Source organism: Gossypium hirsutum, chromosome A13 (genome assembly GCF_007990345.1).
Source record: "Gossypium hirsutum isolate 1008001.06 chromosome A13, Gossypium_hirsutum_v2.1, whole genome shotgun sequence".
Classification (NCBI taxonomy): Eukaryota; Viridiplantae; Streptophyta; class Magnoliopsida; order Malvales; family Malvaceae; genus Gossypium; species Gossypium hirsutum.
This window is the reverse complement of record NC_053436.1, coordinates 97,901,754-97,929,626: the sequence shown is the minus strand read 5'-3', so window position 1 is coordinate 97,929,626 and position 27,873 is coordinate 97,901,754. Positions and strand designations below refer to the sequence as shown.

The following is a 27,873-nucleotide window of genomic DNA, read 5'->3' as shown; positions in this document are numbered from 1 at the left end:
TAATGTTACACTTCACATTCTCATTTCATTTAAATTGTGACAGAAGGAAAGAGCATCACCATTGTCAATGGAGATTTCCATTATACTTGTAGTTTCTAAAGGTCACTTTCTCAATACAGGAAAATTCTCAGGACATGTATCATTCTTGTGATTTCATGCCAACCTAGCTCCACCAAATCCCTAAACTTGTATCTACAATAGGTATGCTAGAGAAGTACTCACATGCATCTCCGATTATGCACTTATTAGCCATCAAGTTGAATTTTTATCAGTATTGCCTTCTTGCTGTGCTTTAGAAGAATCTTCCTCTTTCTCCATGATCTGCTGGATACCCTCTTGATATCCTTCTATGAAACTCTTAAGAGCATCTCTATATGCAAAAGCCCTTGTCATGTATAACCTCTGTAAAGCAGGCCTCAAAGTCTCCATCCCTCCTCTTGCAGCAATCACTATTAAATGATTTCCATAGACAACATCAAAACAATGTAAAATTCAACAAGATAAACTATAATACCAGGAAAATAAGAGAGAGAAAAGGGTGAGAAGAGAGAAATTTGGCCTAAAAAATTTTAGTTGAAAATTTAATATCTTCTTTAACAACTGAACTTTGGCCTGGTGAAGAAGGGATTCACCAAAAATATGCCAATGGAAGTGTAAAATATAAGACTTGAACACAGGTGCCAACAACAAAATAAAACAAAATGCAATCACAGATGACTTTGAGCAGCAAGGGGAAAAAGAAATCAAAGAATAAATTCCACGCTACCTCTAGAAAAGTTCTACTAAAAAGGGAAATTTAAATGAAAACCTAATTGAACTCAAGCATTACGGGACTTTGTTTCTTGACCTCCATAAGATGTCTCAAGCACGAATCTAACGGTTTATTGCACATATAATATGCCGTATATTTTGCAAGTCATGCTATATACTTCTTGATTCATTACAGACAACTTATACATTTGAACATTTCAAGATAAGAAACCATAAAGTAAAGTTCCTCACCAATATCCTCCAAGGTCGAAGGTTCTATCTCTGTACTCTTACTCTTATCTCCATTGGATTTACCTTTAATCCCATCATCCTTCTTAGAATCGTTTGGTCTAAGATCAGGACCAAAATCCCTTACCCAACTTGCAGTATAAAGCCTAGACTTCAAGACCTAAAGAAGGATGACAGGTTTTTACTAATTATATACTAAAAATAAATGCCTCTTATTCCCTAATGCATAGGCAAATAATAGGCTCTTGAGCATTATTTGACATTCAAGTGGTTAAGTTAACTATCAAGTAAGCAGAACAGTACATAAAAGTCATTTGATCATTTCAATATCCCAATGATTTATAGTACTAAATTAAAATATACAGATTTCTCTTTCTCCGCACAACATTTTTTCTAAGCCGATTTTAAGGTACACCTGTTAAGAAAGGTTGAATCCTCCAATACATCATGGAGAAGATGTAGACATTTTACATTGACAATGATTAATGTAAAAGCAAAATGAGCATATATGATAAATTCTGCTCTAACAAATAAAGCATGAAATAGAATTCCAGTATATCAAAAATCATGGGTAGAGTAGACTACATCGTTTGCAATGCATACCACAACCATTGACACCCAAAATATGCATCAACAGAAACAGAAGAAAAGCTTCTTACAGTCAGCATAGGCCAAAATGTTGCCTTTAGTCCTTTATAGATATTAGCCGAGGATTCAAAACGCAAGAACCCTAAAACTACATAATATATACTGTTCTAGATTGCAGCCCAAACTGTTTGATCAAAGATAACTTTTGCTGGAACCACCAACCAGTCATCGAAAGGAAACAGAGCCTGGAACTCAAAGTGTTTCAGTGCTCCATGGAAAAAAAAGACTCAAAGCAGCAAAACATATAAACTATGAACCACAAGTATTACCTCTCAAAACTGGTAATAATAATGAGAAAGGGATCCATGAAGAGTAAAGCCAACAAGGCCCGATCTGAACATACGTGTCCGGTCAAAGTCGAAAAAAGGCATTTAGATTTCACTTCATTTTATTTTGAGGACTCCAGCTTTCACTTGGTTTTTGAAAGCTAATCTGCATAAAACCTCAAATTTCCAGGAAAGTACAAATCATAAATAAAGACCCCATTTTTCTTTTACAAGCAATGTTTCAAATTTCATGGTTAGTTTAGAAAGTTATAAACACCTCAACAATTTTCAAGATTAAAATCATAAAATGACGAACAAAAGAGATTAACGAACTCTAGCACAGAGAGAAGTGAAACCAGGGAAAACTACTACCAAGCAAAAATACCCTTCTCAAAACAAGAGCATACCAAAAGAAAGCTCTTTTGAAACAAATCATTATTCAACTCTAAGTAAAACAGGAAATAAAATTAAAATGCAAAAAAAAAATGAAAAACCTAGGATATAACTTACATGCCAATAATCATGATCAATTGTAAGCAACTTGGATACAGCAAACGTGTCAAATCCAAGAACGATAGAGGCATTGATTGCTCTACTACTCAACTTCTTAACATTATCATGGCCATCACCATCATCACCGTGACCACCTCCAATCTCTGAAGAAGAAGCCTCCAAAGTTTTGGAGCCATTTGGGAACAAAAGCTTCTTAGGTTCATGGGAATGACTGTTCTTCTTTGAAGCCAATTCTTTGTCCTCTGTGACTGATTGAATGACCCAATTTGCGCTTCTTGGTACTTTTCTTTGGAGCCCAGAAATCAATAAGCAAACAAAACTCTGCGAAAGAGAAATTGGAAAAGAAAAGTACCAAGAAGCGCTCGTGCCAAGTCAATTTGCTGCCTTGTAGTTGAAACTGCAGAAAGGAGATAGATGATGAAACAATGAAGGAAGATGATGTGAAGGAAGAAGAAGCAAAAATGTTTACCTAACCTTGGATGAAGGGGAGGAATACCAGAGTCGAAGGGTATGTGAAATGGCTGCCGATTGAGAGTGTTTTTGAGGTGAAATTTTGGTAAGCGTAGAATAGGGTTCTTCAAGCAACCAATAGCTAAACGGTGAAGAGGGAAGGGAATAGAAATCCCCAAAAATCTCTACTTAAGCGCAGAATGGAATACACCCATAATAGGGTATTCTATTAAACCATACGCCAGTTTAAGTGGGCCTCAAGAATAGGTTGGTAATAGGCATGTAATAATTTAGCTATTACCTTCAACCAAACATGCTGTCAATTTGATTAATATACATAGAATTATATATAAAAATAAAATCTAATTTTGTATACTTTCCTTGTGATTCTTGATGGATGCTTATTATGCTGTTGACAATAGGCTGCCACCAAGTTTTTATTAATTATTTGAAGTTAAAAATATGATATAAGTCTTTTTTTTCTCTATAAATTTAAAATTTAGTCTTTGTATTTATATTTTTAAGAAATTATTTTTTTATATTTTTTAAAATTTAATTTAAATAATTAATATTGTTAAATTTTTTGTTTTCTTTGTTGCTGTGCTATTTAAAAAAAATATTCATTTGATAACCACATAATTCAAAAAATACTCACTTGAAATAAAATTTTTATTTAATTTGTTAATACAATAATTTAAATCATGCTAATCACATTTCTTGTTTATACTTTACCCTATTGTTATATTAAAAAGGAAATTCTACATGTAAAAGTCAAATTTACAAATGATGCAGTGATTTATGTAATATATTTTAGGCTATTTTATTAATCTAACATAAAAAATTTTGATATTTACAAAAATGACCTAGGTTAAAAACAATCACCAAAATGACCTAAAATGATCAGTAAAATGGGGTTTTGAGAACCCAATGACCGACACTACCTAGTGTTTTGGCCCCACGATTGCCTGATGATTGTGTCAAGCTTTAAAAAATTGATTTTTTGACTTTGGGAACCCAATAGCTAGCATCAGGGTATTTTTTTTAAAAAAATCGTATCATATTAATATACAAAAATATTAGTATTTAAAACAAATTTGGGTGCTAGCCATGTAATTGCCGGCACCAGAGATGTAAAAAGAATTTTTTTGTACTGGTGATAAACCATAAAAGTAACATGTTTTAATCCCATTCCTGATGTGTTTTTGGATGATTTATTATATAATTTAGTGAATTTGATGCTTCTAATCCTTTAGTTTCATGTTTATATACTTAGGAGAGCATAAGGGAGCAAAAAGAGTGAAAAACGGGCCAAAATCGGATAAAACAAGCTATTTTCAGGAACCACACAGCCTGAGCATTCCCACACGGGCTAAGCACATGCCCGTGTGAGCCATACAGGCTGGCCACACGCCCATGTGCAAGTCTATGTCGATATCGCACTCGATTTCCCTTTTACGCAGAAAAACTCAATTTTTAAAGTTTCTTAGCATTCTAAAATCTATAAATACACACTAGAAGAGGATCTGAGGGGGGACACAGAGAAGAACAAAGAAATTACTCGAAGAATACCGTCGGAATCAACTTAGAAGCAGGATCTCCTTCAAGATTGAAGATCTCTAGTCAACTTCTCTAGAAGTTTTTGGGTTTCTTTATGTTTTGTTGTTTTCCTAATTTTGAGATGTTTTCCTTCCAAAATATGAACTAAATTCCCTAGATACCTAGGGAAGATGAAACCTATGATGGATCTTGTTATTAAATTTTTGAATTACATGATAAATCTTGATTTCTTGATCTAAATTATGTGTACTTATTCCATGTTTTAATGTTTTCAGGATATTAATTCATGATTGATGTGCTTATTTCATTGGAGCAAAAATTCCTGTTTAATAGTAGATCTGGCATAATTGAGTGGAGTTGCATGCAATCTTAGAAATAGGACGACATAAATTTACCGGATTAGAGTCAAATCTAATAGGGGAATCCATAGATTGAGTTAATGCGACAATAGGGGTTTTAATTAGAAAGCAATTTCAATTAATCAACTGAGAGTTAGTTATTTTTACTCTCAAAAGAGATATCAATATAATTTAAGGATTTCTACGGATCAAGGCAAGTGAATAAATCGTTTAATTTAGATTTAGAATAATAGGTGAAGTCTAGGTGGATTCTTTCCTGGGTATTGTCTCTCTCATTGGTTCATTCGAATATTTTCTTACTTAATTCTCTATTGCGCCTTAATAATTAGTTTAGATAATTTTAGATTAAAAACAATTCCTTCAATTTGTCTGCTAGATAATAAAAAGATAGTAATTACTAGTACTTTTAGTCATCGTGGATACGGTATTCCCGACTCACCATAACTATACTGCTATACGATAGGTACGCTTGCTTTTGTCGTGATTTTAGTTAATTAAGTGAATCATCATCAAGTTTTTGGCGTCGTTGCCAGGGACTAAAATATTAGGAACACTAGATTTTTATTAATTTAGCCATTTTAATTATTGCATTTTATTTTTGTTTTTAGTTAAATTTTTATTATCTAAATTTTCTTTGTTTGCTTCTGGCAGGTTCCTTTAGTATATGACTAGAAGAAACTCATCAGGACCTCTAGTATTCGACAGTGAGATTGAAAGCACAGCTCGTAGAAACTGTAGAAAAGCAAGGCAAAGTCGACAAAGTGCAGTGGAGGAGTAAGAGGACATCATTAATATTACTGTGTGATCGCGTGATTCGTAACAAGTAATAAATATTTATAATGAAGATCAAACCTAGACTAACTATTAACACGACGAAAAGGCAAGCGCACCTATCGAACAATAGTATAGTAATGGCAAGACCGGGATATCGTACCCAAGGGAACCAAAAGTACTAGTAATAACTATCTTTTTATTATCTAGCCTAAGAATAAAAATTTTTTGTTTATTAAACTAATTATTAAAACTAAGAACGCACAGAGAATAAAATTGGGGAATTGCTTTTGGGAAAATCGATTGACTTGAGACAATACCTAAGGAAAAATCCACCTAGACTTTACTTGTTATTCTGGCTTTGAATCGGACGATTTATTCATTTAACTTGTTCCGTAGAGATCCCTAAGTTATGTTATTATCCCTATTCAAGACTAATAACGTCTAATCCCTAGATTGAATAACCGAGACTTTTCTCTAATTAACACTCTAGGGTGGCATTAACTCGATCTATGGATCCCCTTATTAGGTTTCACTTTAATCCGAAAAAATCTTGTCACCCTATTTCTAGGCGCGCAATCAACTCCGCTTAATTATGAAAAATGTACTCTTAGACAGGGTCTATTCCTCCTCTGAATAAGAGCGTGTCTTGAATTAGTATCCTGGGATATCAAAACAAGAATTAAGAACACATAATTAAGAACAAGTTAAATATTTATCATACGATTCAAAAAATAATAACAAGATTTGTCTTAGCTTTCATTTCCCTTAGGTATTTAGGGGTTTAGTTCATAACTAAATAGGAAAACATATCAGGAGAATAAAGAATACAAAACATAAAGAAAACCCAAAACTCCTGAAGGGAAATTGAGGAGAGATCTTCAGTCTTGATGATGAATCCGACTTCCGAGATGGATCAATCGGCTTCCTTGGAGTAATTCCTTACTCCCTATTCTTCGTCTCCCTTTTCCTCCTCTTCTAGTGCGTATTTATAGGCTTTGGAATGCCTAGAAACCCTCAAAAGTGGCCTTTTTTCGAATTGGACTTAACTTGGGCTCGGCAGGGACACGCCCGTGGTACACGCCCGTATTTGATTACTTCAGGCCGTGTTCGAGCCTGCCAAATTAACACGACCTTGTGGTCTGCCCCTGTGAGGAGGTCCAGGCCGTGTTGATTTCGTACTTTGGCCTATTTTCTCCGTTTTTGGCCCGTTTCTCGTTCTTTTCGCTCTCCTATGCTCTTCTAAGTATAAAACATGAAATTAAAGCATTAGGAGCATCGAATTCACTAATTCTAATGAGAAATCATCCATAAAATGCATTAAACATAGGGTAAAAATATGTATAATTTACGGTTTATCAAATACCCCCACACTTAAGCATTTGCTTGTCCTTAAGAAAAATTCTGAACTCATAATCAAAATAAATTTTTCTTAACTTATAATTTCTATCGATAAAATATCAGAATAATTCATAGGTAGTCATACATTAAGAATTCAATTAAAAGAACATAAAAGTTTCAAACATTCCAAGTTGAGTATTTAATAATGCAAACATAGGTGTCTCTCCGCATCTAAGTAATTACTTTTGATTCAGAATATCACTGAGTTTCACATCCTCACTAAAGATTCACTCAAATCACTTTAGTGTTTAAGGACAATAAATTAAACACTTAATAGTCAATAAAGAAAAGTCATTACCATAGGCTTGCATGAAAATCAAATCTCCACCACTATAATTTAAGATGATATATCAATCAAAAGGTCTTTATAGGGTTATAATGAGGCTTGGTTATGGGGTGTTGTCACAAGCTGAAAGAAAGAGTTAGAATCGAGATTGAATTGAAAAATTGCCTAACTAGAAAAAGAGTTACTCTTCACTTGCGTACAACAGAGCTTCTCTCAGAATATGAAATTACAGGTATGCATGCATAGATTTTTTTTAAGAACAAGTTAAATAATATAGACTAAATATCAAGAACAAAACATAGCTAGGCAATCCATTCAACTCAAATCTCGACAAAAATAGGGATTAATTCAGGAGATTTCAACAATAATGGGTTAAAGGTTAATATTAAGGGTAATACAAGGAATGGTTTGTTAGGCTCAAGGGGGTTTACTAGGGGTTAATCGTGGAGGTAGGCTTTTCATGGCATGAGTGGGTTAATCCTAAGTGCCTTAATCATTTTGATATATCAAATCAAATGGTGTGGTCTAGACATGCATAATCAAGCAAGTTCTAGAATAATAGTTCAATACTGATGCACTCAAAGCAATAATAAGAGTGAGCATGAAAAAATGAATAGATGCTCAAAAGGCTCAAAAATCTCACAAAAAATTTATGGGTTTCTGATGATAAAAACTTGTGAATTCTGATTCAAAGGAATACCTAAACTTTGGGGAAACAGCCTAAGATTTTAAATTCTTAAAAATCAACTTATCATGCTTGATTCTCTAATGTCTTAAAGTTTAAACAATCAATGCATAATTGCCTATGTTTTAATTCGAGATATATCAATCAAAATCATAAATTAATCAAAATTTATCCTAAATATGATATGAGAGCTTTTCAAGAGAACAAGGCAACCATTCAGGGATTTTCTGATAATGAAATAAATACCCCCCACACTTAAGATGTACATTGCCTTCAATGTACAAAGATAGATATTAGAGTATAAAAATAAGATAGCGGGAGGAGTGAAACTTCCTGTATAAAGAACGGATGATATCCTTGGATTGGTGAGATCGAGTATTAGAGATACTTTGGATGGCAAGCTGGACTCTAAAGGTAAGCCGTTTTTTTTTTGAAAAGGAAAACAAATGAATCTTAAAAACTTAATAAAAGAAAAATAAAATAAGATAATTATTCTATTTTTTCAAGTGGCACGGCTGTAGTACACGCCCGTGTGTTAGGGTACCACGCCCATGTATTGTTGTCCACGGCTTATTGGCACGGGCGTGTCGCACGTCCGTGTCGAAGACACAGAATCGAGCCTTGCCCCTAGCACTCTCGTGTTTTTCTATTCCCACGCCCGTATTCATCTATCAAGTTTACCCACGGCCATGTCGCACGGCCATGGGGATTTATCGCATCCCGTGTTTTGGGGAAATCATGTCCTGCTTCCACACGGCCGTATTGCACGACCGTGTATCTTCCTCTGTTTGGCCACGGCTTTAGGCATACCCGTGTGACTGGCCGTGTGTGCTGAAAAACTTTATTATTCAAAGATAAAGTTAATGATTTAAAGTGTTAGAAATAAAAAATAAAAAACAAAGAAATCAAAATATGTTAGTGCTCGGGTTGCCTCCCGAGAAGCGCTTATTTATAGTCTAAGCTCGACTTACCTCTCTAGTGAAGGGTCAGGGTGGTTCGAGGAGTTCATACTCCTCATTCCTGCTATCAATATAAGGTTTTAATCGAGTGTTGTTTACCTTAAAAGTGCCGAACTTGGGATGACTCACCTCCACCGTACCGAATGGAAAAATGCTGAGTACCGTAAGAGGGATTTCCTTATTCGGTGTGGTAGTGACAATGTGAGGATCTGCAGCTTCTAGTAAGACTTTATCGCCAACCTTAAGTTGATTTGGAGAGGTATCGAACTCATTTTTGCGTAATTTTGGTTTATCATGTGTTCTTGGTTTATGTACTCTCCATTCGTCGAGCTCCTCTATTCGAAGCCTTCGTTCCTCATGGGCGTATTTGTTCTCTACATGATAGCATTGCACTGTCTCTGTTGTCTTGGTTCAAGGAGGTTCTTGTAAGGACGATTGAATATTAGTTTTATCATTGACAAGTTTTATAGCATTATCTTGAGTTTTAGAGGTTTTGGCTGTGTCGCGTGCTTGGAGTGTTACTGCGTCTTCACTTGCACGAAGTGTTAGCTCTCCTATGCCTACATTAATAATGGTTCTGGCAGTTGCAAAAAAGGGTCATCCTAAAATTAAAGGTACCTTGTTATCCTCATCCATGTCTAAGACGACAAAGTTTACTGGGTAAATAAATTTATCAATTTTAACGAGAACATCTTCAATAATACCCTTAGGAAATCTAACTATCTTGTCAGCCAATTGAATGCTTATCCTAGTCTATTTGGGTTTACCGAGACCTAGTCGTTTAAACATTTTATAAGACATAACATTTATACTTGCCCCTAAATCAGCTAAAATATTATTCACAGATAAACTACCAATTAAGCAATGAATTGTAAAACTCCCTGGATCTTTCAATTTGTTAGGTAGCCTATTCTTTAGAATAGCTGAGCAGACTGGATTGAGTTCCACATACGATGTAGCGTCTAACTTTTGCTTATTGGTCAGAAGTTCTTTTAAGAATTTTGCTGAGTTGGGCATCTGCAAAAGAACTTCAATAAAGGGTAAGTTAATATGTAATTTCTTTAAGAGTTTGACGAGCTTACCGAATTGTTCTTCTGTTCTGTCGTTTTTCATTGCATTAGGATATGGCACACGAGGTTTATAATTCATACTTACCTGTTTAGGATCATCATTGCTTACCTCTTCTTGACCTTTGTTAATTGCGTTGTCTTGCTTTGATTCTGGTTCATCTAGCTTTTCATTATCCTGCACAACGATAGCATGAAGTTGCTCCCTAGGATTGGTCTCTATAATGCTAGGTAAAGTACCTTGTGGGCGTTCAGAAATCAGCCTTGCAAGTTGCCCTGTCTGAGTTTCAAGACCTTGAATCGATGCTTGCTGGTTCTTAAGTGCTGTCTCGGTATTTTAGAATCGCGTTTTCGACACCGAGATAAATTTTTCCAACATCTCTTCAAGGTTTGATTTCCTTTCCTATTGGTAGGGTGGTTGTTGAAATCCTTGGGGAGGTGGTGCCCTTCGATTTCCTTGGCCTCCCTATGAAAAATTTGGATGATTCCTCCAACCTGCATTGTAAGTGTTACTATAAGGATTATTTTGAGTTCGAGGATTATTACCTATATAATTGATTTGCTCATTTTCGGTTTTAGGATTGAAGGATTGATGTTCCGTATGCACACCTCCTCGACTTCAGTCACACCTTATTACTGGATGTATCTGTGAAGAACTGAGAAAACCATCAATCTTTTTATTGAGAAGTTCTACCTGACTAGAGAGCATGGTGATCGAATCGATGTTATAAACGCTGGCTGTTTTTGTTGGCTTTGTCCTCATGACTTGCCACTGATAGTTATTCAGTGACATCTCCTCTATAAACTCATAGGCATCTTCCGGTGTTTTATTGTTGATGGTTCCGCCAGTAGCTGCGTCAACCATTTGCCGAGTCAAGGGATTCAGACCATTGTGGAATGTTTGTACTTGAAGCCAAAGCGGTAACACATGGTGAGGGCACCTTCTCAGTAAGTCCTTGTATCTTTCCCATGCATCGTAAACTATTTCTAAATCCATCTGCACAAAAGAAGAGATATCATTATGCAATTTAGCCATTTTAGCCGGCGGAAAATATTTTAGTAAAAATTTCTCGGTAATTTGTTCCCAAGTAGTGATAGACCCTCGTGATAACGAGTTCAACCACTGTTTAGCTTTGTTTCTTAGTGAAAAGGGAAATAACCGAAGACGAATAGAATCATCAAAAACACCATTGATTTTGAATGTATCGCAAAATTCTAGGAAATTTGCTAAGTGAGCTTTGATGTCTTCATCCTGCAAACCATCAAACTGAACAAACTGCTGTATCATCTGAATTGTGTTAGGTTTTAGTTCAAAATTATTTTCAGCAATAGTAGGACTAACTATACTAGACTCAGTTCCAGTTAAAGAGGGTTTAGCATAGTCATACATAGTACGTGGAGCAAGATTTTGATTAGTAGCAATTGCAGGAGCTAGCTGATTGTTTTGGTTTTCAGCCATCTCTTCGGTTGGGCGTTGAGTTTTGTCTTCTTGCTCGTTCTCCGTGTATCGTAAGCTACGCCTTATCTCTCTTTGATTTCTGCGAATTGTGAGATCGATTTCTTCGTCAAAAAGTAATGGTCCCGACGGGTTTCTTCTAGTCATAAACTATAAAAACCTGCCAAGAAAGAAGAAAAAAATAAATTAATAAATAATAAAATAAAATAAAATTTTCAAGAAAAATAAATGGCTAAAGTAATAAAAATTTAGTGTTCCTAATATTTCAGTTCCCCGGCAACGGCGCCAAAAAATTAATCGCGTGATTTGTAACAAGTAATAAATATTTATAATGAAGATCAAACCTAGACTAACTATTATCACGATGAAAAGGCAAGCGCACCTACCGAACAATAGTATAGTAATGGCAAGACTGGGATATCGTACCCAAGAGAACCAAAAGTACTAGTAATAACTATCTTTTTATTATCCAGCTTAAGAATAAAAAGGGTTTGTTTATTAAACTAATTATTAAAACTAAGAATGCACAGAGAACAGAATTGGGAAATTGCTTTTGGGAAAATCGATTGACTTGAGATAATACCTAAGGAAAAATCCACCTAGACTTTACTTGTTATTCTGGCTCCGAATTGGACGATTTATTCATTTAACTTGTTCCGTAAAGATCCCTAAGTTATGTTATTATCCCTATTCAAGACTAATAACGTCTAATCCCTAGATTGAATAACCGAGATTTTCTCTAATTAACACTCTAGGGTTGCATTAACTCGATCTATGGATCCCCTTATTAAGTTTCACCCTAATTCGGTAAAATCTAGTCACCCTATTTCTAGGCGTGCAATCAACTCCGCTTAATTATGACAAATGTACTCTTAAACAGGGTCTATTCCTCCTCTGAATAAGAGCGTGTCTTGAATCAATATCCTGGGATATCAAAACAAGAATTAAGAACACATAATTAAGAACAAGTTAAATATTTATCATACGATTCAGAAAATAATAACAAGATTTGTCTTAGGTTTCATTCCCTTTAGGTATTTAGGGGTTTAGTTCATAACTAAATAGGAAAACATCTCAGAAAAATAAAGAATACAAAACATAAAGAAAACCCAAAACTCCTGAAGGGAAATTGAGGAGAGATCTTCAGTCTTGATGATGAATCCAGCTTCTGAGATGGATCAATCGGCTTCCTTGGAGTAATTCCTTACTCCCTATTCTTCGTCTCCCTTTTCCTCCTCTTCTAGTGCGTATTTATAGGCTTTGGAATGCCTAGAAACCCTCAAAAGTGGCCTTTTTCGAATTGGACTTAACTTGGGCTCGGCAGGGACACGCCCGTGGCACACGCCCATGTTCGATTACTTCAGGCTGTGTTCAAGCCTGTCAAATTGACATGGTTGTATGGTCTGCCCGTGTGAGGAGGTTTAGGCCGTGTTAATTTCGTACTTTGGCCCATTTTCTCTATTTTTAGCCCGTTTCTCGTTTATTTCACTCTCCTATGCTCTCCTATGTATAAAACATGAAATTAAAGCATTAGGAGCATAGAATTCACTAATTCTAATGAGAAATCATCCATAAAATGTATTTAAAATGGGGTAAAAATATGTATAATTTACGGTTTATCACTAGGGACATGGCTGAAAATCAGAATAATCAACTACCTCTTGTGGTTGCCATAAATCCTACTCCTCGTACTATGTACGATTATGCCAAGCCCAATTTAACTGAGGCTGAATCGAGTATTGTGAGACCTACTATTGCTGCATATAATTTTGAACTTAAGTCGAACACCATTCAGATGATCCAACAATTTGTTCAGTTTGATGGTTTGCAAGATGAAGATCCAAATACTCATTTGGCTAACTTTTTAGAATTCTACGACACTTTTAAGACAAATGGCATTTCTAACGATGCCATTCGGTTACGGTTGTTTCCCTTATCATTGAGAAATAAGGCTAAACAGTGGTTGAACTCCCTACCACGAGGTTCTATCACTACATGGGAGCAAATGACTGAAAAGTTCTTATTAAAGTATTTTCTACCGGCTAAGACAACTAAGTTAAGGAATGATATCTCTTCTTTCATGCAACTGGATTTAGAGACTCTATATGGTGCATGGGAGAGGTATAAGGACTTATTGAGAAGGTGCCCTCACAATGGGTTACCTCTATGGCTACAGGTTTAAACCTTCTACAACGGTTTGAACCCCTCAACTAGGCAATTGATTATGCAGCCGTCGGTGGGTCTCTGAACAAAAAAACTCCTAGAACGGCTTATGAGTTTATAGAGGAAATGCCACTAAATAATTATCAATGGCAAGTCACGAGGACGAAGCCGATAAAAACAGCTAGTGTTTTCGACCTAGATGCAGTCACCATGTTATCAAACCGGGTAGAACTTTTAAATAAGAAAATTGATGGTTTATATGGTTCTACGCAGGTACATCTGGTGATGCAGTGAGATATAAATAGAGGGGGGATTAACAATCCAAAATGTCTATCCTACAACCCTAGCATAGAGAACAAAAAAGTCAACTATATGGGTAATAACTCTAGACCTCAGAATAATCCATATAGTAATACTTACAATACAGGTTGGAGAAACCATTCTAATTTTTCTTGGGGTGATCAAGGAAATCAGAGACCTCAACCCCCTCTAAGCTTTTAACAACAACCATACTAACAAGAAAAGAAGCCGAACCTTGAGGAGATGCTGACGAAGTTTATTTCAGTGTCAGAATCTCATTTCCAAAACACCAAAATAGCACTTAAAAATCAACAAGCATCGATTCTAGGGCTTGAGAATAAGATAGGACAGCTTGTTAAGATGATTTCAGAAAGGCCACAAGGTAGCTTGCCTAGAAACATCGAAACTAACCCAAGAGAGAAACTTCATGCAATTACGGTTTGAGATGCAGAAGGGTTAGTTGAACCTGAACTAGAACTAAGGCAAGAAAGTGTGGTAAGACAAGGTAAGGTTGAGGTGAGCCATAGTGAACAAAAATCGATAAGTAAGGAGTGTAAACCTCGTGTGTCATACCCAAATGCAACAAAGAAAGACCACACAAATGAACAATTTGGTAAATTTCTTAAACTTCTGAAAAAGTTGCATATTAATTTACGGTTTATTGAAGCCCTTTCGCTGATGCCTAATTTCATAAAATTTTTAAAAGAGCTTTTAACAAACAAACAAAAGTTAGATGATTCGTCACACGTAGAGTTAAATATAGTTTGCTTAGCTATCCTATATAATAAACTACCCAACAAATTGAAAGATCCAGAGAGTTGTACTATTCTTTATTTAATTGGTAGTTTAAATGTTAATAATGCTTTGGCTGATTTAGGGGCCAGTATTAATGTCATGCCCTATAAAATGTTTAAACAATTAAGTCTTGGAAAACCCAAACAAACTAGAATGAGCATTCAATTGGTAGGTAGAACCATTAGATTTCCTAGGGGTATTGTTGAAGATGTTCTTGTTAAAATTGATAAATTCATATTCCCAGTTGATTTTGTTGTTTTAGATAAGGATGAAGATAGTGATGTAGCTTTAATTTTAAGACGACCATTTTTAGCAACTGCCAGAACTATTATTGATATTGGTACAGGTGAACTAATACTTCGTGTAGGTAATGACACGATTAAACTCCAAGCTCATGATTCTGCTAAGATATCTAATAATCAAGTTGATTATACGAATTCTGTTAATATGAGTAACCTGGTGGCTCAACATTCTTTGTAGGAAACTCCATAGAAAAGCAAAATAGAGCCACGTTCCAGCTCATGTGACAAAAAAAGAACAACTCATGAAGAACGAATGCTACAAATCGATGATCTAGATGAATGACAGACACATGTCAAGGAGAAACTGAGAACACACAATGCAAAACCGAAGCGACTCTATGACGAGGTTAAGGATGGAATGAACCAATTTAATGTTGGAGACTAGGTATTTTTGGATAAAATGGACCCTCGAATCACCACTTCAGAGTTTAACGCAAACGGAGTGACTTCTTTTACGGTACTCAATGTCTTCCTATACGGTACAGTCGAGGTAAAACATTTTCAATTTGGCACTTTTAAGGTAAATATTACTCGACTCAAACCTTATTTAAATAAAAGAATTGACAACGAGAAAGAGGAGTTTCGACTCCACGAACCACCGTGACCGTGCGAATACGAGGTAAGTCAAGCTTAGACTTTAAATAAGAGCTTTTCAGGAGGCAACCTGAGTGCTAACACTATTAATTTCTTAATTTTATATCATAATATTTTTATTAAAATTAAAAAAAATAATTTTTTAAAACCCACATCATGTTCTAGGCTGTGTGGATCTTTTGAATTAGTTTTTAAAATTGAAGAAAGTCGATAGTGAGTTACACGGTCGGGTGACACGACCGTGTAATCCACACGGCCTAGACACACAGGCGTGTCCTTGGCTGTGTGGAGCCTGAGACTTAATATTTTCTAAAAATCAATAGGGACACAGCCTAAGTATTCCACATGGGTATGTGACAAGGCTGTGTGGACCACACGGCCTGGACATACGGGCATGTCCTAGGCCGTGTGAAATTTGGAGCTTAATTTTTCAAAATTAAAACAAGTCACAGAGTTACACAGGTAAGGCACACGATCGTGTGTGAGACACAGCCGTGCTATACGGGCGTGTGGAAGGTCAAACGAATGTGGGAGAAGCGAAGGAGGTTGCACACGGTCGTACGACACGGCCGTGTGTGACACATGACCTGGATACACTGGCGTGCCCGAGATCGTGTGGAGACAGGGCTTGAATTTTTAATTAACACTGGCTGTACAGCAGACCACGTGGGTATGTGACACGGGCCTCACACGATCGTGTCACCATTTTAAATCCCTAATCTTTTTTTTACTTTTATTTTTGTTTTATCTTCTTCTTCTACCAAACCCCAACCACCACCGACCATATCTCCCTCATATCTTCGACCACTGTCATCCTCATCCATTACCCACGCCCTCTCACCCTTCTCTTTACTCCTCCTCTACCTCTCCAAACAACCCTTTCCGACCTCTTTTCCCTTCTTTCTCTTCTCTAAACCATCCTCCCCTTGCACCTCTTCTCTAACTTTTTCTCACCATACAACCACCGGTGTCCAGACCTAACCCTATTCCTGCTTCCCTTTTTCTTTTTCTTCACCGTCGTTCACCGAAACCCTAGCCCCTCTCTACCCCGACCACACAACCCCTCATCTGTCACCTTTTCCCTTCCACTCGCCCCACCGCCGCGCAATCGACCACCCAACCATCGTACACACAACTATCATAGTCGATTTCCCATTTTCTTTATTTTTTATTTTATTTTATTATTATTTTATTTCATTTTATCTTAGTTTATTGATTTACTAATTCTTTTGATTCTTGTCATCTTCTATTTTATTATTGACTATTTTTAGTTTTAGATTTTTAATTATTCATTAGTATATCTCTGCTTCTTGTTATTACTATTGTAACAGTCTGATTTAGACCCTAGTCGGAATAGTGGTTTCGGGACCACAAATTCATGTTAGAGAAATGTTTAAATATTATTTCCTATGTTTATGATGTGTGAATTAGCATGTGTGAAAGTTTCGTATGAAAATTTGAATATTTGTATGCTTAATTTAATAAAAAATGACCTAATCATGTAAAATGTAAAAGCTGTGTGCTAGTTGTTAAAAGTGCCTATTTGACTTGACTTTATAATTGAGAGGTCCTTATGTGGTTATTATGCCATTTACATGTATAATGGATATTTATAGCCTTAACATATGTGAATTTAAAATGGTTTATTAAATGGGTATTTTGGTCATTAGCATATTAACATATTTTAAATAAAATAAAACATGTTAATGGATGAATCATTCATCCTTATTGCCGAAAATCACAAGAAAAAAGAAAAAAGAAAAGCTTACCTAGGGTTCGACCCTGGTTTCCTTTGATTTAGGTATGTATTTTGATCAGTTTTTGATAATTTCTACGTTTTTGTAGTCGTTGCTTCGTATACTATCAAACCCATGCCTCAATTTATAATTTTGATAATGATTTTTAAATATGCCATTGATGAATTCATGAGTTTTGTGTTGTTAAATGGTGAAATATGAAAGCTTGATGTTGGGTTTACATGTTTTGTCTTTGGATTTTTGATGAATTTGAGTAATTTGGGCTAAATTGTAGAAATGTTATTTTGAGGGACTAAAGTGTGAAATAAATGAAATGTATGGACTTGTATGAGAGATATGAATATTCAGCTAAGCTTGTGTATAAGCAAATTATGTGTATTTTGTGATTTTGTGAATTAGGGACTAAAGTGTCAAAATGTAAAAATTTGAGGGCTAGTTTGCAAAACGCCATAACTATGTGTTTATGGATTGTTTTGAATGATTTGGTGAATAAATGGTTTAATTTTGAATAAATATAGACCAAGAAAAGAGGAATTCGGACTTAGACTGAGAGAAGTCGAAGATTATAGAGTAAACAATCCAAGTCAACAAATTTCGAGTACGAGGTAAGTTCATACGCAATATATGATGTTATAAGTATGTTTGATGCTTTGACTATACATGGATTGTATATAAATTTGGTTTGGATTAATATGGTGGTAAATTAATGATATTTGGCACTAAGCGTGCGATTTAAATTAGCTACGACTATATAAGGCACTAAGTGTGTGATACCGATATAATTTCAGTTAATTAAGATGGCACTAAGTGTATGGAATCATTCTAGCTTCGGCTAACCTTTAAAGCACTAGGTGTGCGGATGTTTGAAGCAATAGTAATTCACAGAGAGTCTTAAAATATCCGAACGAAAGGTGAGAACTAAAATAAATAAGTACGGAAGGTTCAGGTATGTTTGATACCTATGTGGGAGATGATATTATGTATGTGAAGTTCGTTGAATTGGTATGAACATATCAATTGTGTTGGTATAGAGTTGATAGATGATTTGAGAAATTATTAATACTTATGTATTAATGTTTCATAATTTATATACTGTTTATGATTTTTTGGTACAAGCTTACTAAGCTTTTGAAAGCTTACTTTGTGTATGTTTGTATTGTGTTATAGATATCGAAGTTACTGTGAGCTCGGGGATCGTTGAGGACTGTCACCACACTATCAAACTCATTTTGGTACTTTGAAAATGTATATGTTGAAATATGGCATGTATAGGCTAGTAGTTGTGGAATTATGTTTTGAGATTGTATATATTTAGCCATGTGATTTGGCTAGGTTATATTTGAATTTATAGTTTGATAATGGTATACAATGTGTGATGCCAATGTTCAAATTTTGGTACGTTTTTGGTTAGTTAAAATAGATAGTAAAAATGGCAAGCTTGGCAAGTTCATAGCATGTGTTTGAATGATGTATTGATTATTTGGTTAGGCATAATGTTGGTTTAAGTTTTGGTATGAATTGAGTGATGAATTGAGAATGGAAGTGATTTGTAATGTGTTAGCATGAATTATGTATGATTTGGTTTAGATATTAGCTAAAATGGTTGAGCAATTATGCTTAATTTGGTGCTTGTAGGTTTGACCCAATTGCGGTGGCAAGTTGGTCATCCAAATGACCTACTTTTGTCTACACGGGCGTGTATCTCAGCCGTGTGCGACACATGGCTATGTTGCACGGCCATGTGTCTCCTGGGGTACCCTACAATTGTAAGTCAGGCTCGAGCACGGCCAAGGCACCCGAGCGTGTGGCCAGCCATGTGGCCCAAGTCAGATTCGAACACGGCCAAAGCACACGGGCGTGTATTGTGGCCACGTGAACAAGTCAGTATGTTTACCCTGTTTGAACACGGTCTAGACACACGGGTGTGTCTAATGCCGTGTAAGGCACACGGCCTGTTCACACGGGCGTGTGACCTGTGTAACTTTGAAAAGTGTTTAAGTTTCGAAAAATTTTGTATGTGTTTGGATTAGTCCCGAGCCCTATCTAAAGTATGTTTAAGGTCTCGATGACCTATATGAGGGACTCTATATTGATGTTTGATCTCTAATGATATGATGTTTACTAAATGAATGTTAAATGTTCCGATTTGTCCGGTAATACCTTTCACCTTAGTCCGGCGATGGATATGGGTTAGGGGTATTACAACTATTCTTCTACCGTTGTTAGGAACAAGTTCAAATTATGATTGATTCCTCATTTTGTTATGTTGGTTCTTGTTATTCGTTCCTTTTATTACTGACTATAGTTTCTTTCGAAACTTTTAAGAATTTGATTAGTCGTCAATAATATTAGGATATTCGTTATTATTTAATTATTATTATTATTTTTTTTGCCTATTTGTTTTTTATCATAGTTGAATTAATTAATTTTGTCTGCATTGGTACTATTCCTTTATTAATTTTGAAGTACATTTCCTATTTATGAAAATTCGATTTTGATGGGAGGATTGCTAGTTCAATATTCTATACTGATTTATCAGCACTTTTATTTCTTTACTTGCTATTTTATTCTTCTATTGCTTTTCTAATTTGGATTATTTTCTTTTGCGAATATACCATAACGAACACACACGATAAGACTAAGGTCACCGTTCCTGCTTCAAAAAAAAAGGAAGACCCCTAGATAGACCTCCTCCTCGAGCGCATTCACCGAGGCTCGTCACCCTACCTCCAATTTGTAGTAGGCCCCAAAGAGGATTTATATCAACTCCTTAGAGTACGTCCACTCAGCCTAGGATTTATATCAACTCCTTATTAGTTATAAGTTTGTCAATACTGATTGGTTATTCTAGAACTTGCTTCGATTATACATGTTGAGACCACACCATTGATTTGATATACTAAGATGATAAAGGCACCTAGGTTTTAACCCACTTATCCCATAAAGCTTACCAACATAATTAACCCTTAGTGAACCCCTTTGAGCCTAAAACGCAGTTCTTTGATCTACCCTTAATATTAACCTATAATTTATTCTTTTTGATTCATTGAGAATTTTTCCTATTTTATTGACTCCCTTTTTGTCGAGATTTGATTTGGTTAGTTGCCTAACTATGTTTTTTTGTTCAGTTGGTAAATTATTTCTTATTATCCATTGCTCTAAAAAAAAGTGAAAAAAATTACACTTATTTTGATTATTACTAGTTCTATGTTATTTGAGCTTAAACGGTTAATTTCACATTTTGAAAAGAAGCTTGTGCTATTCTTGATAAGTTTTCAATTGATATAATTATTCAGTATTAGTTTATTTTTCTAGTTTGGCAATTTATCAAATCGATCTCGATCCTAACCCTTTTTTTCAGCCTTTATCCACACCCTTAACTAAGCCCCATTACAACCTTTTAAAGACCTTTTGATTTGTGTATCATTTGATGCGGTCGTTGAGAGCACCAAACATATCCTATCCCTATAAAAATAATAAAAATAATAGTATAAGGGAAGTAGGGTCAAATCCTCAGGGATCAAATTTGCACAATTGCTTGTTCCTCGAAATCCAAGATAGAACCATGCCCAAGAAAACCTTCATACCTAGAAAAAAATAAAAAAACAAAATTAAAAGTTTGGATTTAATTGAAAGTGCGAAAATTAAAATTAAAATAGTAAAGATGACTAGAGTTGAGAAAAAGTTTCTTATAGAGAGATTCCAGCCTCCGGTTGTCTCGATCCGCCTTGGGTTATCTTGCTTTAGTATCTTTTACAGAGCATTATAGGGATCTATGCCTAATAATTTAGACTTACTATTTAGAGGAACCTGACTCCAGCCAACAGTCGCTTCTGTGGGACCATCTTATGCTAGATCATCGTTTCTCAAAGGTGAATGCCACGCCATTTTGTCTCTTGGGTTCGCCAACCCCTAACGCAGTAAGCTAACGAGCCGACAGTGTAACCTTCTCAAAACATACAAAGCGGTCATTCCTTGCTCAAGTTGAAAAGATCACCTTTTAAGGGACATGGATAGAAGCGTCAGCCCCGTAATGTGGAGAAAAGATGAATACTCGTTGAGAAGGCTAAGCGCGGATTCTAAGCCTTATGAACTCTCTTGGGGAATTTCGATAACCTTTGGCTAGATAAGTTTAGTGGCTCAAGATTTTTGGGGAAAAATAAATAAATGTAATGGAAATAGAATTTTTATTGAATAATATGAAGGGAAATAAGGCTAAACTTTTTGGGAGAGGGAGTGTTTTCAGAAAAATATGAGTCAAATTTGTGTCACTCTATCCCCTATTTATAATACTAGGAAACTTAGTCTATTCCTAATTAAATTCTAAAAGATAAATACAAATAAATAAAGATAATAAAAGATAAATAAAGATAAAAAATTAAATGTAAATAACAATCCTTAATAATTATCCTAATATAATTTGAATTAAAATAAAGACTTGTGCTATAAAATCTCTTCTTTTGCATTTTTGCTCCCAAAATATTTCAAACTTTGCATTTTTGGCACCACTTCTCTCCTACTTCGTATGCTTGCCCAATTTAACTTTAAATTCATGCTTTTTACCCTTAAATTTCCTTTTGTCTTCAATTTAGTCCCTGTAGGATAAAAAACCATAAATAGCTCAAATTAGTAGGATCATACTCAAAATAATCATATAATTAATATATAAAAATATGTCATTCTAGAGTATTATCAAATTCCCCCTACTTAGCCCATGCTTACCATTAAGTATGGTTCCTATCCACAGTGAAATTCAGATCTTGCTATGAAAGGAATACTACTCCAAAGTTTTATAACAAGTGGGCATAATGCATATGAAAAATAAAAAGAACCATTAGCTTGCTTTAAGAAAAACTAAAAAGGTATTCCAATTAATACACACAAAAATTAAAACCAACTTGAATTATTACATGAAAATTAGGTAATTTACTAAACTTACCAAGTCACCTTATTTGTTTCCACCTTTAGTCCCCAAATGCAATTTTATTATTAATACATCACTTTTTTTTTCTTTTTCTGTTTTTTTCCTTTTTGTTTTTCTTTTTATCACTATTATTATTGCTTAAGAATACATTGAACCTTTTGAAGCGAACAGAGATGACAGCCAAGACCCCCGCCCCGGTTACTCAGCCCAACATACTCTTAATTTATTATACTTTTCTTAAGAACATATCGAACCTTTTGACACGAAGAGAGATGACAGCCAAGCACCCCACCTCGGTTACTAGCCCAACTTATTTTTTTAAAAAAATATTTAATTCCGGTTAGTGGAGTTACCTAACTCGTCACACAACCTTTTGACGCGAAATAGGATAACAACCCAAGCACCCTACACCGGTTACTCAGTCAATCACATTTTAAGCTGTACCCATAGCTACGGAAGCATCACAATTTGCTATAATGAAACAGAATTTTAATTTGGAGGACAAGGGAAAACAATCAAGTATCAAAAATAAGTTTCGGCAACTACCTAACAGTTATGAACAGAAATTCAATATGCAATTTTCATTAAGTGTTCTCTTTACATTTACACTTAATCAATTATACTATAAGTAAGGTAGGGTTAACTCTATCAATTATAATTATTCAACCTCAAAGAAATAAAACAGTGGAGATGAAATCAAACAGGCAAAATCATAACTAACTCAGTAGAAAGAATCATGCATATAAATCAAACAGTGGGCAAGTCATGGTCAAATTCTTAGACATGAAAAGAGGCAGAATATTCTTAAATAATAATAATAATAATAATAATAATAATAATAATAATAATAATAATAATAATAATAATAATAATAATATGGGCAGCAACGAGCACAAAACAGTAGCCAAAACAACATATAAAATGAAAGAAAAAAGGAGAAATGCCTCCCCCTATTTAAAATACATTGTATTCCATGTGGAAAAAAATAAAAAAAATACGTGTAAGGAAGAAAAAAAAATTCAAAAAAACTCCCCATGTGGTTATTGTTGTTCGCGCAAAGCGAAAAAAAGATTAGCCATTTGCTAGTCGAGGGTGTCGAGTTTTAATGCAATTTTTTTTTTGTTTTTCTCCTTTTCCTCTCTATTTTCGCTTCGGTTTACCTAGATAGAAGAAGAGAAATTTATCAACATCTAAACAGAATAAAGTAATAATAAAATAAAATAAATAATAAAATAAAAATTAATAAAAATAAAAAATAAAAATAAAAATAAAAATAAAAATAAAAATTGGTTTGCCTCCCAACAAGCGCATGTTTAACGTCGTTAGCTCGACGCCGTGAATGGTTCTATGGTGGTTCCAGATGAATTTTTTCAACCGTGTGGGCTTGAAATTTCTCATAAAATGGCTTCAACCGTTGGCCATTGACTATGAACCACTTTCCTGATTCTTCACTCTCTATTTCAACCGCACCATGTGTGAATACTTTGGTTACAATAAAAGGTCCTTGCTATTGAGACCGAAGCTTACCTAGGAATAATTGTAACACGGAGTTGTGAAGTAACACTTTTTATCCGACAGAAAAATGCTTCTAAGATATTTTATTATTGTGGAACAACTTTGTCTTGTTTTTATAAATGCGAGCATTCTCGTAGGCATCATTACAAATTTCCTCCAATTCTTGGATGTCTAATCTCTTTGCCTTCTCTACGGGTTCTAACTTCATGTTACATTGTCGAATAGCCTAATAAGCTTTATGTTCCAACTCTACTGGAAGGTGGCAAGCTTTGCCAAAAACAAGTCGATACGGGGTCATGCTAATTGGTCCCTTATATACTGTCGGATAAGCCCAAAGTGTGTCATTTAGCTGAAGACTCTAATCATTCCGGTTGGGTCGAACTGTGTTCTCCAAAATTGTCCTGATTCCCCTATTTGAGATTTCTGCTTGGCCGTTTGTTTAGGGATGGTAGGCTGTAGCTATACAGAGGTGAACTCCGTATTTTTTCATAAGCGCCCTCGTGACTTTATTGCAAAAGTGGGTGCCACGATCACTGATCAAAGCTCGAGGTGTACCAAACCTAGAAAAAATAGTTCGTTTTAGACACTCCACAACAGTTTTAGCATTATTATTGCCAGTAAGCTTTGCTTCTATCCACTTAGAAACATAGTCTACTACAAGAATTATATATATGTTTCTAAATGAGGAAATAAATGAGCCCATGAAATCGACGCCTTATACATAAAAAATTTCAGAAACATAAATTGGAAATAGGTGCATTTGATTTCATTTAGTGATGTTACCTATATGTTGGCATTTATCGCAAGACTTACAAAAATTATATGCGTCCCGAAAAATTGTGGGCTAATATAGTCTACACTCTAATACCTTTTGAGCAGTCCCTTTAGGGCCAAAGTGACCTCCACAAGCTTCAGTATGACAAAAAGTAAGGATAGAGGTCATCTCAGTTTCTAGAACACATCATCCTATTATCTGATCTGAACAGTGTTTCCACATATACAGATCATCCCAAATGTAATATCAACATTTTCGTCTAAGCTTGTCCTTTATGGAACATGCTAACCCTAATTGCAATGAACCTCTGGCTAGGAGATTTACCATATCTTCATACCATGGGAAACGAGTCTCGGTCGAAAATAGGGTTTCATTAGAAACTTGTACTTTATAGGAATGTCATCATCAGGTATTTTTAACCTACTTAAGTGGTCGGCTACCAAGTTTTTGCACCCTTTTTTATCTCGAATCTCGATGTCAAACTTTTGGAGTAGTAAAATCCATCTAATGAGCCCTGGTTTCGCTTTTTTCTTTGTGATCAAGTACCTAAGAGTTGCAGGGTCAAAAAAAATAATCACTTTCGATCCTAATAAATAAGATCAAAATTTATCCAAAGCAAATACAATAACTAGGAATTGTTTTTCTGTGGTGGTGTAGTTGCTCTGTGCAGCATCTAGGATTTTTGAGGCATAGAAAATGACATGAGGCTCTTTGTCTATCTTTTGCCCTAACACAGCCCCCACACTGCGTTCACTTGCATCGTACATAATTTCAAAGGGGTGGTTCCAATCTGGTGGTTAAATTATAGGAGCAGAAACCAACTTCTGCTTGAGTGCATCAAAAGCCTCCATGCATTTTCGGCCGAACTTAAAATTCTTATCTTTCTGCAATAACTCGCACAGTGGTTTAGCTACTCTTGAGAAGTTTTTTTATAAAACGCCTGTAAAATCCTGCATGGCCAAGGAAAGAACGTATCTTCCTTACAGTAGAGGGATATGGTAAAAAAATTATAATGTCAGTTTTGACCTTATGGACCTCAATTCTCTTAGCTGAAACTATATGACCTAGAATCAAACCTTTGTCTACCATAAAATGACACTATTCATAATTCAAGACAAGATTAAATTATATGCACCTATTTAAAATTATCGTGAGATTTTTTAAGGCATTCATAAAATAATTTCCATATACTACAAAATCATCTATAAAAACTTCGATAATTTTTTCCACATATTCAAAAAATATACTCATTATGTATCTCTGGAAGGTGGCTGGTGCATTGCAAAGTCTAAATGGCATCCTTCTGTACGCAAATGTGCCTAATGGACATGCAAAAATGGTCTTTTCTTGGTCCTCTAGTGCAACTGGGATTTGGAAGAAACCTAAGTATCCATCAAGACAATAAAATTGAGTTTTACCAGCTAAACGCTCAAGCATTTGATCTATAAAAGGAAGAGGGAAATGATCTTTTCTAGTATAAGAATTCAACTTCCTGTAATCAATGCAGACACGCCACCCATTTTGCACTTGGGTTGGTACCAAGTCATCCTCATCATTTTTCTTTACTGTCACGTTCGTTTTCTTGGGCACGATTGTACCGAACTTACCCATCTGCTGTCAAAAATGGGGTAAATTAAGTCAGCATCCAGCAGCTTGATTATCTCTTTTTTTTACCACATCCATCATATTTGAGTTCAACTATCTTTGCGCCTCTCACCTTGGTTTTTGTGTTTTCCTCCAAATAGATCCTATGTGTGCATGTCAAAGGTCTTATCCCTTTTAAGTCGGCAATGGCCCAGCCAATTGCATCATTATGATTTTTTAATACTTGAATCAAAATTTTTTCCTCGAGCTTTGAGAGATTATTTGAAACTATGATCAGTAGGGTATTACCTTTCCCTAAAAATGCATACTTAATATGCTCGAGAAGCTATTTCAATTCCAAATCTAGATCCTATACAACAGAAGGAAAAAATTTAGTATTTGATGGAGACAATAATTCATTGACAGATTCATAATCATAAAAAATAAATTCAAATTTATCTTCATAAATCGACTTAAAAGTCTCTTCTACTAATGAGTCAATTATGTCAACACGGTTTACGTTCAAGATTTCCCTTGGATGGCTAATAGCATTGTAAACTTTAAACTTCACGATCTCCCCATGAAATTCCATCATGAGAGTTTTGCTTCGAACGTCAATCTTAGTACTGAAGGTACTAAGGAAAGGTTAGCCCAGCAAGTGGTCCGAAGATTCAGGAGTGTTGTCCTCCTCCATTTTTATCACATAAAAATCTGTAGGGAAAATAAGTTTGTTAACTTTTACTAAAATGTCATCGAAGACACCTTCTGGGCACACAATAGACCTGTCTTCTAACTGAATAGTAACCTCTGTTTTTGTAAAAAAACCCACATTAAGTGATTCATAAATAGAAAAATGCATTACATTTATAGAGGCCCCTAAATCACACATAGCCTTCTTAATTCCTAAATGGCCTATTTTGCATGATATTGCAAACATGCCCCAATCTTTTCATTTCGCTGGTATTTTCCATTGTAACACTATAGATACATTCTCACCTACACTTACCCTTTCATTACCAGTTAATTTTTGCTTGTTGGTATAGAGCTTTTTAAGGAACTTGGCCTATCGCAAAAGTTTCTTGATGGCATCCAACAGTGGTATGTTGATCTCGACATTTCTAAATGTTCGAAGATCTCCTTGTCCTCTTTACATTTTCAACATTGGTTTAATCGTCCTGGAAATGGAGGTTGAAGGTGGTTTCGCTCGAACCTACTTATCATTTTTGGTATTTTCTTGGGCGATTTATTACCAAGATTTTTACCAAGAATTGGTTATGGTACCTTTCCACTTCGCAATGTCACTGCATTCGCATTTTGTCTCGGGTTTGGTTCTGTTTATGATGGCAGCTTCCTTTGAGAACTTATTTTCTCAATTGATATGGTCAATTCACTTATAGATGTTTCGATTTTTTGTTGAAAATCAAGCATATTAGCTGCTAATTTATTGACCAAAGTTTCTACAGAATGACCTAAATCTCGTGGCACTTGTGGAACCTGATTTTGGTGTGGCTGGTTATACCGTGGATTGCCCCCATAACTTAAGTTGGGATGGTCCCTCCATCCTGGGTTATAGGTATTAGTGTAAGGGTCATATCGCCTTTGTGGTGGCCTAGGGAAATTTCCCACAGCATCCAAATGAAACATAACATCATCATACAAACTAGGACATGCATCAGTTGTATGTTCAGGTGTAGCACACATTTCGTATAATCAGGTTGGTTTTGCTTTTTTTGTAACACGAGAGTTC

General features: G+C 35.2%; 1 protein-coding gene and 2 non-coding genes across 3 annotated transcripts; 1 reads left to right on the top strand and 2 right to left on the bottom strand.

Annotated features, from left to right (window-relative positions):
* On the bottom strand, positions 1–27,827 carry LOC107894401 (uncharacterized). Its single transcript, XM_041084801.1, has 5 exons — positions 27,621–27,827; positions 10,050–10,241; positions 2,424–2,798; positions 1,003–1,159; positions 1–449 (listed from the first exon to the last, which is right to left on the bottom strand). Exons 1-5 carry the CDS (start codon positions 27,825–27,827, stop codon positions 253–255), a joined length of 1,128 nt encoding a protein of 375 aa, XP_040940735.1. The 3' UTR covers positions 1–252.
* On the top strand, positions 10,885–10,990 carry LOC121213329 (small nucleolar RNA R71). The gene has a single exon (XR_005908712.1). It is a non-coding gene; the product is annotated as a small nucleolar RNA R71 (small nucleolar RNA).
* On the bottom strand, positions 13,471–13,577 carry LOC121213393 (small nucleolar RNA R71). The gene has a single exon (XR_005908774.1). It is a non-coding gene; the product is annotated as a small nucleolar RNA R71 (small nucleolar RNA).
* Positions 27,828–27,873: the final 46 nt, after the last annotated feature.